General features: G+C 31.8%; 1 protein-coding gene and 1 pseudogene across 1 annotated transcript; both read left to right on the top strand.

Moving 5' to 3' along the window:
* Nucleotides 1–143: 143 nt before the first annotated feature.
* On the top strand, nucleotides 144–1,364 carry LOC131182467 (F-box/kelch-repeat protein At3g06240-like). Its single transcript, XM_058152018.1, has one exon. It carries the CDS (start codon nucleotides 144–146, stop codon nucleotides 1,362–1,364), a length of 1,221 nt encoding a protein of 406 aa, XP_058008001.1.
* A 1,456-nt stretch (nucleotides 1,365–2,820) lies between these two features.
* LOC131182465 (F-box protein CPR1-like) lies at nucleotides 2,821–4,167 on the top strand (annotated as a pseudogene).
* The last annotated feature ends 8,575 nt before the right edge of the window (nucleotides 4,168–12,742 follow it).

Raw genomic sequence — 12,742 nt, 5'->3', positions numbered from 1 at the left:
CATATAGCTGCCTAACTGTTCCCGCCAATTCCATAAATTGAATGGGGCAAGCCACTTCTCAGCAGGCCTAGTATTTTTTCAGAGCCAGTAGATCCATAGCTCAATAAAACGGAACAGACGAAGCAAGAAGAACAAAAAGAAAAATGTCTGATCATCTGACTCGAGAATTGCTGGAAGAAATTTTGTCAAGATTGCCAGTGAAATCAATCCTCATATGCAGGTGCGTTTCCAAGACTTGGTACTCTTTAATCAGCAACCCTTCTTTCATAGCCCACCATCACAAGAAAACCGCTGCAAGAAACAGTGGCCTACTTTTCTTTAGTTACAGCACCAGAGAACTTGTTTGGCCATTTAAAGAAAATGTGCGTTATTTGCTATACCCAGATGAGTCTTTCCCTGCAAACCCTATTGAAGAACTTGATTGCCCATTGAAAGACATAAAGCGTTTTGTTGATATAGTGGGTTCTTTTAATGGGGTCTTTTGTCTATCTTATGGTGTTTATGGCAGACACACTGATGGAGCTGCTTTATGGAACCCTAGCGTTAGAAAGATTGTTAACATTCCTTGTCCTAATGTTACGTTTACCTCACATGGATTCTATAAACACTTACTTGGGTTTGGCTTTGATTCCGCCACTGATGATTATAAGCTTGTGAGAATAGTGTATTTACCAGATAGTAATTTTAACTTTGATAAGATTCCGCCTTTGGTTGAGATTTACAGTTTGAGAAGTAGGGTTTGGAGAAAGGTTGATAATAATGATCTGAAATATGTCATCGCTGATTTCTCAACGTCTGCTTTTCTGAATGGAACTTGTCATTGGGTTGCCACTAAGCCACCTAATGGGCCTGGTGTATGCGATGCGATTGTGTCGTTTTCCTTGGGAGAAGAGGTGTTTGGAGAAATGGAGGTACCAGATTGTTTGGTTAAGAAATACCAGTTTGTGGATATTGCAGTTTTTGATGGATCACTTCTGCTGGTTGCATCTTTTAAACTGACTGGGGAAGGCTGTTTTACAGTTTGGATGATGAAAGAATATGGTGTTCCAGGATCTTGGACCAGACTTTTCGATATTCCTGATTTTAAATCACATTTGAAATGGATAAGAAAGTTAGTTGCATTTAGGCAAAGTGGTCAGGTTCTATTGGCAAAATTATTTGGACAGCTAGTTTTCTATGATCCAAAGACAGAAGAAATCTTTGATACAAAAATTCGGGGCAATGCACACTCCTTTTATTTGGATACTTTTGTGGAGAGTCTTGTTTTACTCAATGAAACAGATGAATTTACAGAAGTGGAGGCTTCTGAGGATAATGGCACAAGTGAAATCTTGGAGGAGGTTGCTTCTAGTTCTAATTCATAGATTGTAATTGATGAAGCAAATGGAGAATCAAAGGAAGAAGCACAGGGAGAGTCCATTTCTACACAATGAAGCAAATGGTCTTCTTGTGCTAGTTTCGACCAGAAGTAGCAGTATCGTACATATTTAGGTCCTAATAATTGCATGCATAGATACTTGCATATATGAATAAATGCGTCTCTTTGGGAAATTTTTGTTAAAGTTTCTACTGATTAATAAATTTTAATATCAATCAAATTACTATAAAATCTCTCTATTTTAGTAAAACTAATTAATTAGTCTATGTCTTTTGAAAAACATATTTATAAATGAAAATGAAAAGCTGTGTGAAGCCTAAATTTACATGTGTTTTTTTTTTAATTATTTAAGTATTTTCATTCAATTCTTTGAACATTTTTTTAATGCTTTTTCTATTGAGAAATAATTTTTCTGTATTATTGCCTTTATTCCTTGGAGATCTAAGACAACTTATTAATCTTTTTACATAGAAAGCAGAAAGCTTGTAGCATTTATCAAAAAATGAAAAATAAAGATAGAATGAGAAAAAAAAAAGTGTGGTTACAAAGAGAAATAAGCATGGAGGGAGAAAAATAAAGCAGAGATAAAAGAAAAAAAGAAGAGCTAAAGTTTTTAAAATACAAGAACTTACTAAATATTTTCATCAAAATAGAAAAATTAAATAATAATTTCATTAGAATTAAAATTCATTATCTAATGAAAAAAATCCTCATATTGTGTAAATAGTTTAATTGACTAAAAATAAGAAGATATTTAATTTAACTTATAAGTTGGTCAAAGCTACATATAAATAGAAAGTTATGTATAAATTAGCATTTGATTTAATTTATAACTTAAAAAAATTACTTAAAATAAGTTAGAAGCATTTGATTTGATTTATATTTAAAAAAAATTACTTAAAATAAGTTACAAGTCATAAGTGAGGATGCATTGTTTATAATTTATTTATTTATTTTAAAATTATTATTTAATCAAATAAAAAATACTATTATAAATTTTAAAAATATCAACATTATCTTCGTTCAAATACTTTTTAATCACATACTTAAATATTTAAAAGTTATTTTTACAAAATTTTACCAAAAAAATTAATTATTTTAATTTAACTCATAAGTTAAAAATATAATCAATTTTAATAATTAATTTCACTAAAATACAATTACAAAATAATAATCTTCCTTATTCTATCACAATTATATTTTTAATTTTAACAGCGGCAGTTCTGTAATTATTAAAAATATACAAAGAAAGATCTTCTATTTTTTATCATACAAATAGTACCTAACCCCATTGCCAGCTCAACGGTAACTGTTCCCGCCAAATTTCATTTTTCTTATTTCCATTCGTTAAACTAAATGCGCCTGCCTTAAGGCTCAGTAATTTTTTCAAAGCCAGGAGATCCATAGCTCCGTAAAACAGAGCAGACGCAACAAGAAGCAAAATGTCACATCTTGAGAAAAAAGAAAAAATGTCGGATCGTCTTTCTCAAAAGTTGCTTACTGAAATTTTGTCAAGATTGCCTGTGAAATCACTCCTCAAATGCAGGTGCGTTTCCAAATCTTGGTACTCTTTAATCACCAACCCTTCTTTCATAGCCCACCATCTCGAGAAAACCGCTCCAAGAAACAGTGGCCTACTTTTCTTTAGGTACAGCACTACCGCAGAACTAGACACAGAGTCAGATAATGAGCGTTATTTTCTATACCCAGATGAGGGTTTCCCTGAAAACCCTGTCGAGGAACTTGATTGCCCATTTAAAGGCGTTAAGCGTTTTGTTAATATAGTGGGTTCTTGTAATGGGGTCTTTTGTCTATCTGATAATGTTGGTGGCATTAATACATACAGAGCTGCTTTATGGAACCCTAGTGTTAGAAAGATTGTTAAAATTCATTTTCCTAAAGTTAACTATACCTCAAAAGGACCCTTTATTCACTCACTTGGGTTTGGTTTTGATTCCACTACTGATGATTATAAGTTGGTGAGAGTAGTGTATTTGAAAGATAGTACTCTTAACTATAATGAGTTTCCGCCTTTGGTTGAGATTTAAAGTTTGAGAAGTAGGGGTTGGAGAAAGGTTGATAATAATCTGAAATATGTCATGCACGAGGGCTCAACGTCTGCTTTTCTGAATGGAGCCTGTCATTGGGTTGCCACTAAGGAGGATGGTCTAAGCGAAGTGATTGTGTCCTTTGCTTTGGGAGAAGAGGTGTTTGGAGAAATGGAGGTACCAGATTGTTTGGTTAAGAAATATATGTTTATGGATATTGCTGTGTTTGATGCATCACTTTTGCTGGTTCCTTTTATGAAATTTACTACGGAAAAGTGTTTTTCAGTTTGGATGATGAAAAAATATGGTGTTCCAGGATCTTGGACGAAACTTTTCAATATTTCACATTTGGAATGGATACGAAGGTTAGTAGCATTTAGGCAAAATGGTAAGGTTCTACTGGCAAAAGTGGATGGAGAGCTAGTTTTCTATGATCCAAAGACAGAAGAAATCTCGGCTACAGAAATTTTGGGCAATACACGCTCCTTTTATTTGGACACTTTAGTGGAGAGTCTTGTTTTACTCGATGAAGCAAATGAATTTGCAGAGGAGGAAGCTTTTGAGGATGATGGCACAAATGGAGTTTCAAAGGAGCCTTCTTCTTCTCCTGATGGCGTAGACAAGGACTTGCAGAAGATCAGTGAAGGGAAGAAGCATGCCAACAGTCCTATGATATTGAACAAAGCAAATGAAATCTTCGAGGAGGTTGCACCTAGTTCTAATTCACGGAATAGTAATTGATAAAGCAAATGAAGAATCAAAGGAAGAAGCACAGGGAGAGTCAATTTCTACAGAATGAAAAAAATGGTGTCTTGGGGAGCATGATTCTCCTGCACACATTGTATCAAATTCCAGCAACTGGATGTTCAAATCAGTGGTCTTCATGTGCTAGTGTGGACCAGAACTAGTAGTGGTTGTAGCTCTATCGTACATAAGCTTAATGGAGCATTTATCGAGTTTTTGTGATTGCAAATTTAGTTCTAGCATTAGATTTAATATCAACTTTTAAAACATAGCTCTGAGTCTTGAATCTTGATCAGCTAGACCCTATTACAACATGTCATGTGCATATTTTCATATGATTAGGTCTTCCCATTTGATTTTTGAATGTTAGAATGTACATTGGCATGGTGTTTTGGACTAGATACTGAGATTTTAATCAATGAAATTAGATGTTTTATTATTATTTTTTTCTCTATTTTATGCTTGTTTCTTAATATATGTAATTTGAACTCTAACCCTTTGTTTGAATTGATGAATATGAATGGAAGGTAAAAGAAAAGAAATTTAATTCCTCCCATGTTGATCTTTGATTTAGATATTAAAATAAAAATAGAAGAGAAAAGAGGAGAAATAAACAGAATAAAAGAAAATTTTCATTTCTCAAATCCTCTTAATTGACCTAAAGTATTTTCTTCTAAATAGAGTAAAAAAAAGAAAAATAGGAGAATAAATGTATTACTTATATTATATTTATTAAATATCTTTAAACATAAATGAGAGTATAATTATTTTTTTTTTCAAAAAAAATTGTTTCTATCATATTTTAATAATTTATGGGAGAGATTAGATTTACTTTCATTTCTTTTCTCTTTATTTTTTTTATTCAATTTCTTTTCATAACGGTAAAGAACTAAATTCCGTTATATTTTTAAAATCAGCAAAAGAAATTTGAAAATAGAATCAAATTAAAAAGATAAGACTCAAATGTCCAATTTGTAAACAGGATGGGCTTGCGACTTCCCAGCAACCTCTTATCAGAGGCCCAGTATTTTTTCAAAGCCAGTAGATCCATGGTTCAATGGAACAGAGTAGACGCAGCAAAAGGATAGAATGAAAAATGTCCATCGGATTAAAGCGTTTTTCTAATATAGTGAGTACTTGTAATGGGGTCTTTTGTCTATCCGATGATGTTTATGGCAAATACATTGGTAGGGCTGCTTTATGGAACCCTAGTGTTAGAAAGGTTATTGCCATTCCTGGTCCTAATGTTACGTTTACCTCACATGGACCCTATATACACTCAGTTGGGTTTGGTTTTGATTCCACTACTGATGATTTTAAGTTGGTGAGGGTAGTGTATTTGCAAGATAGTGATTTTAACTTCTATGAGATTCCACCTTTGGTTGAGATTTACAGTTTGAGAAGTAGGTATAACGCCTCACCATAGATAGTACATTTTACTGTTCCGACGACTAATATCTATTCGGATAGTCAAAATGTCTAGAACTACATCTAGACTATAGTTAGTAGGCATAAATTGAAGAAATAAATGTTAAAAAAATATAGAAAAAATATAGAGAAAAATAAATTAAAATTTAGAGAATTTATAAATTGGTACAAAAATAATAAAAATAACCCAATATGCACTACTAAGGGCATTTTGGTCATTTCACCCCCAAAGGTGAATTTTGACCTAAATGTCAAATTAAAAATTTAGAGAATTAAAATAATTAGTATGAATTAAAACTTTATAAATTGAATTAGAAAAGAAAGAAGAAGAAAAGAAAAGAAAGGAAAAGAAAAGAAAGGAAAAGAAAAGAAAAGAAAAGCTTATGAAAATTTAAAACAAATTAAGTACACATATAAATATATAAATATAAAACATAAGAGACAAAACTCACTAAAGTCATATTCTCCATCTCTTCCCTCTCTCTTTGCCGTCCCCCATTGTCTCCCATTTCCTCCATTGATATTCAAGCTTTCAAGCTTGATTTCCCAAGCTTCTACCCATCAAAACCTGTAGCACCCTTCACAAAAAATACTCCCCACACCCTAAGGAAGCTATAGACACCCATAGGAAGCAAGAAAACTGAAGTTTGGGAAGCTCAAGTAAGGTTAGTGCACTAATCCCTCTTCTTCTCTTTATTAAACATGAAAAGCATGTTTAGCCAAGTATAAATATCATGAAAATGAAAAGAAAATTTGAAAGAAGGAATCCTTGATTTTTGGGCAGCCATGGAACTTGAAGTTTGTTACTTTTAAGTAATGAAAAAATGGTTCCATGAGAATGTGTGATGAGTTGGAATGTTGGGAGTTGGTTGTGTAGGTTTTGTATAAATTTGAAACTTTGGAAAGTAGGGTTTGTGTAAATGATTGAGAACCTTGTGTAAATGCATGAATTTGACCTAATTGAGTTGAGATTGATGCTTATAGAAGTGCCATATATGCTTATTTGGAGTTTGGAAGAAGGAGGAGATTGAAATTGGGAGTGTGAATTTTCTGCAGGTTGTGTTGTTGTTGAATCCAGTAGATTTTTATTATCATATCTCCCTTTGTGTTGCCCCAATTGGTATGAGGCCAATTGGAGGTGTTTTAGGACATCCAAACTTTCATATTTTAAGAAGGAACCCTGCTCAAATTTTGTTAAAATCATGACCAATTCTCTGCCCAAAACTGGATGACCAAACACTGAAACCCAGAAAATGACTAAATGAACAAAACGTGTTCATTTGGTCATAACTCTCTCTATACTGGTCCAAATGACCTAAATTTTACATCAATGGAAAGCTTAGACATAGGGCAACACTTTTCATGAAGACCACTTGACCCAGTTTTGCCTTTAACTAAGTCAAATTGTTAGCATAAGCTGGGTCACTAAAACTGCCAACCCATAAATTGTCCAAAATACTGTTCCTTTGGTATGCTTGACCAGTTTTAGTAAAAATGCCATAACTTGGTCTTCAAAGCTGCAGATTGATTGAAATGTTAGTAGTATGCCCTAGAGCATATCATTTAGTATGTATATTGTACATGTTTTTATTAATAAAAGGCATTTTCACTTTTCCGTTTACATAAGATATTTATGTGTAATAGAAAAAGTCCATTGATATTTTGTTAGAAATTCTATTCTTAAGTTATTAAGAATCTGAGTGACAGTATTTCTAGTACCAAGTATCATAAATAGGTTCACAATCGATGATACTTCATAATAAGGACGTGACTTATCCAGAAAGATTGTATTCATGTTTGTTCCCAAGTTATTTATATGAGATATAAATAAGATGGAATGGTGAGTCTCATGCCATATGACAAACATGATAGGCACTTATAAATGATAAGTAGGCCGAACCAGTGACACTTATGACAAACACATAGAGTTTACTCTTGTCAATGTTTTGTCATAGATCATATCAGTGCATATAATCTTTAGACCTGAGATAGCACAGTTATCTTGTATATAGGTAGTTTGAGTTTGATACTGCTTTCATACTTGTACTGTGTATGGGTATATAGGCATGTGTTGGCTCCTACTAGTTATATATGGAGGTAGGTGTTGATCAAGATGGAATCTGTTCCTCTAAGTAAATAGAGATAAAATCCTATGTTCATTTAATTGTTCTTGATGTTTCAAGTTTCTGGCCAGGACAAATAGATTTAATCAGAAAAGAGTTTCTGATGAGAAAATCTTTTAAATCAAGAACTGAAATTAAAAGAGAACATAATATTCATAGCAAATGGAGTTTGACATAAACCATGACTCCAGCTTGAGTTGGGATTTTGTAACAGAGAGATTCCAGTGCATGGTAACATATGATTATAGGTTCATTTAAGGTAAACCTTATTACTAATTGGGTGGCCATGGCATGCTATGCTAGGTGTTAACCATGGTCTATGAGGTGCATAAAATGATTTAGAGAAATCATTTATAGTAAGAAAGAGTTCTGATGATATTAAGAGTTGATATCATATCTCATTGCCAATTAGTAATGAGCCTAGTAAGTCACACACATACACAAGTTATCACCTAATTAAATATGATTTAATTAATTAATTAAAGAGTTTAATTGATTAATTAAATAGGTTTGGTTTGCAATTAGATTGCAAAGTCCCTAGCATGACTTGAAACCAAATCTAGATTATTGGATGTAAAGTATAAGTTAAATTTATATTTAAAGTGTTTAAATATGAATTTAATTAATGAGAAATTAATTAATAGAGATTAATTAATTAATTTATATTTTATATAAATTGATTAGAAAAAGAGAAATAATTATTTTGGGTTAAGAACTCAAAATTAAGACACAGGGGCATTTTGGTCATTTCACAGGGAGACATGTGGCACCATAAGATGGTGACACATGGCATTACACATAAGCTTGCAAAATGTCTTTTAATCATGTAAGATGATTAAAATTAAGATTAAATATAGGTTTGACACTTGGCACAATGTGATTGGGTCTATTAAACTTAGAACCAATCAAAGGGTGACATGTAGCAAGGGTTTAATGTGTTAACCTAGCTATATAAGTGTTGTTATGAAAAATTAAAACACACAAGCTGCTGCCTCCCATTGTGTGCCGCCACCCTTGAGACTCATATTCTCTCTTTCTCTTCATCTCTCATCTATTCCAAGAGATTAACAAACAATCTCTTGAATTAAAAATACTAGAAATCGTTTCTAGTGTCTTGTTTACATCTTTAATCTCTTAAAAGGCAGAACTTGATTTTCTAAATAATAGAAAAAAATTTAGAAGCTGTTCAAGGGCTGCCATAGGTGTTATTGGTGTGGACAAGCTAGAGGAACAACATCTGGTGTCCTGAAGACGAATCTCAAAGGTGCAAATACACTGCAGTGCATCAAGAGGTTAGTGTGTTTGTTCTTGATTTAATCTAGGGTTCTAAAATTAATCTGATTAACTTTAAACTCTTAAATGGCCAATACAGATCCAAAAACATATTAAAAGAGTTTTAATATGTTGTTTATCATTGAAATCAAATAGATAAAAATAAATCTTGCATGAAGCATGTGACCCTAGGCGAAAATTTTTGAATTCAATGGTATAAACTTGTGTTGTTCACATTTTCGCTCCTTCAATTGGTATCAGAGCCACTATATTTGCCATTTAGATTGTTGATTATATGATTTAATTGTGTGTTTTGATTATTAGATGATTTATCCATTGCTGGTTGCAATGGATGTGTGGCGGCATGCAAGAGAACACCTTCATGGTGTGCAAGGTTTGTGGCTTCATGGGTGGCTCAAGGTTTGGCTTTTTAATTTGCAATTGTTGTATGATCTAAAAGCTCATCCTATGCCTAATTAAATTGTTTAATTAGAATTTCAATCACACAATTAAATATTGATTCAAATCAGAATTTTAAAAATTGTTTGAATGTGATTCAAATCTGAATTTTAAAAGTTGTTTGAATGTGATTCAAATCTGAATTTTTAAAGTTGTTTGAATCATATTTAAATCTGATTTTTTAAAGTTGTTTGAATAATATTCATATCTGAATTTTTAAAAATTGTTTGAATGGGATTCAAATCTGATTTTTTAAAAATTGTTTGAATATGATTCAAATCTGATTTTTTAAAAATTATTTGAATGAGATTCAAATCTGAATTTTTAAATTTATTTGTATCATATTCAAATCTGAATTTTTAAGTTGAATATGAGATATTCAATTTAATTTAAGTATGTATATTTTATTTAATTGTTAAATAGTGATATGCATGATGGATGATCATGAACTATAAAAGACCAATATGATTGGATTTATTTTTTTTATGTTTCTTTGGGATTGTAAATTAATTAATTTATTTTAATTTATTTTGGGCATGTATTATTAAGTTTGTAATATTTTTTGAGTTATAATTTCATTTATTTAAGTTCTTGTAAATTCGCCTTGGTATGCCAAGGATTACTATGTAATATTGGATTGCAAGAAGTTCAAGGAGGTCAAGAGCATTGGTGGGACCAGTGGGAGAAATTCAAGATCAAGTGTTGATTATGTACTCCTTCAGCAACTCTTGTAAAATGAATGAATGAAATACACCTAGGAATGCCCTGATTCAATTCTGAGATTCAATTCTTGGTGGCTCAGAATTGAATCCCTTAGAAAGTCCATGATCATACCATATTTACTGCTTATCCATGAATGCATGAGATGTATGGAAATGCATGCAATTATATGATATATGCATGCTAAATGGATAATGTGCAAAGTGAGACCTTAATAGTAATTAGGATGACCATAAAATCTTCCAAACAAATGATTAAGTTGGAAATGCTATAATTAAAGTAATTATAACATGGGCCCTCCATTGGGGCAATTATTTTAAGAAATTTTAAATAGTTGCATAAGATGCAATTAATTTAAGAGATTTTCTTAAGAATAATTGTTAAGCATGAGATGTTATAAATATGTAAATGGTTTGATGGACAATATTGGATGTACCTGATGACATTAAAATTATTTGCATAATTATTGACTCAATGGGATCAACTTAACTAATGCAAGATAAGTCAATAATGGATGTACCTGAGATTTTGAGCATTAGGGGCTAGGTAAAGGATTAAACCTCACATGAAATGTGATAGGCAAGGAGTTGTTCACTTATAGTTTATTGTAATTCCAATAACGGATGTACCTGAGAATGATCAATAGAATTATAAGAATTCAATCACCCACTAGAAATCCATCCAACTAGGATTTTCGTTTTCTACTTTGGAAGTGTAGGATTCGTTAAGTTAGTGGGAGGACCAATTTGATTAAAAAACTATAATCATTTTGGTTAATTACTTGATATATTTACTAATTAATCTGGTTATTTTCTGCAGTTAATTTTATGATAATAATGGGCATAGAACAACTATCACCATCCAATATCCTTGCAAGCATACTTAATCGCAATAGGTTGACAGGGCCTAATATCTCTGATTGGCTAAGAAATTTGAAACTTGTCCTGAACCTTGAACATATAGGATATAATTGACTAGAAACAGTTCTAAGCACATATTGGATGATATAAGTGCGTTTCTTTACTTCCCCACTAACAACACTGGTGCGTCCAGAGGTTTAAAGTGGATCCAACGCGGTTTAAATAAAGCACTTCTGAATATGAACTCTCCGTGGTTTATCAATGCTTATAATTAATCATTCTTTCTGGAATTCCATAATTATTCCGTGTAACACAATCCCATGCAGGTAACTCATTTGGATCATGAAACTCCTCCATATTCAAGTTTAAGTTTTTCGTTTGATTTCTTAATTTAAATATGTCACATATATACATGGAAAATTGTCCTGCCATGCTTGGCCAACGCTGTTGTTAGGTGGGGTAATGAACGGCCAATGAGTGACCTGTTGATAGGCTGTTGGTGTAGTAGATAAGCAATTATGATGTAACTGATATAATAGCAATCAAGCATAAAAGGGGGATATTGATCAAATAAAAGCAATTTGAAACTTCTCTCAATGATTGACGCGGTGGACATATCGAACACGCAAAAGCAGAACATTTTCTCTGTTGGAGATTTTCTTGCTTTTGGCTACGAGTTCAGGGAATCCAAGAAGAAGAATCGCTCCTGCTCTAGATATCCCTCGGAAACAAGCGATTTCGTTTCCAATCTCCTGAATATTAAATCAGAATTGTCAGTTCCAATCCAGTTCAATTCATTCGCTAAGTCTTAAATTAGGGATTTTGAAATCGGGGGCTATGGCTATATACAATTAGGGAAGCTAAGATCTAATTGGGAATATGATAAGTAGGAAACGGTACCGTTTAGTGCAACAAAGGAAGAATTTAGGGAGTATTCCATGTAATATTTTCTAATTACTTTATTTTTTTACTATTAAATTACATCTTTTTAATTCATTAAAAAACAATTATTAACAAAATAAAATTTGTTTTAATAAAAAATTATTTGGTAAAAAATAAAGTTTCCACGGAAACTTCAGTCGAGGTAGGGTGAGCAAATTTTGATTTGAACCGAAAAATTGAACCGAACTGAATCAATTTGATTCAATCGATTTGATTTTAAAATTTAATCAGTTTGATTCAGTTTATAAATTTTGATAATTTCGGTTAATCAATTTTTTTCTATTATTTTCATAATAAATAAAAAAATCGAATTGAATCGAATTATATATATATATATATATATATATATATATATATATATATATATAAAATCCTAAAATTTTTTAATTCTGATTTCTACTTTTTTTATATTTTTATTATTGAGATTTAATATTAAAAGTATAAAATCTTATAAAATTCCATTTGATCGGTTTAAAACTAAATCCAATCAATATTTTATCGGTTTGATTCAGTTCAATTGTCCTCTAGTGATCGATTTAGTTTGGTTGTCAAAATTCTTGATTTTTGATTTTCAGTTTTATCAATGAACCTACTGTTTGCATACCCTGTCCAGGGAAGGAGCAATCACTGATAGACGGCAGGTCGTTTAAGTAAAGACAGGCTAATGATATCGCTGTATTTCAATAACTGTCCATCATTTCATACGAACGGCAAGTAGTTTTACCAAACGACTCCTAGTTTGGGCTGATGTCTTGTTATTCTGGATCA

Source organism: Hevea brasiliensis, chromosome 8, assembly GCF_030052815.1.
Source record: "Hevea brasiliensis isolate MT/VB/25A 57/8 chromosome 8, ASM3005281v1, whole genome shotgun sequence".
NCBI classification, from domain to species: Eukaryota; Viridiplantae; Streptophyta; class Magnoliopsida; order Malpighiales; family Euphorbiaceae; genus Hevea; species Hevea brasiliensis.
This window is presented reverse-complemented; position numbering and strand designations above follow the sequence as displayed.

Bases quoted from the DNA above. Each gene is read 5' to 3' on its own strand.
- LOC131182467 (XM_058152018.1), top strand. From the start codon at position 144: ATGTCTGATCATCTGACTCGAGAATTGCTGGAAGAAATTTTGTCAAGA.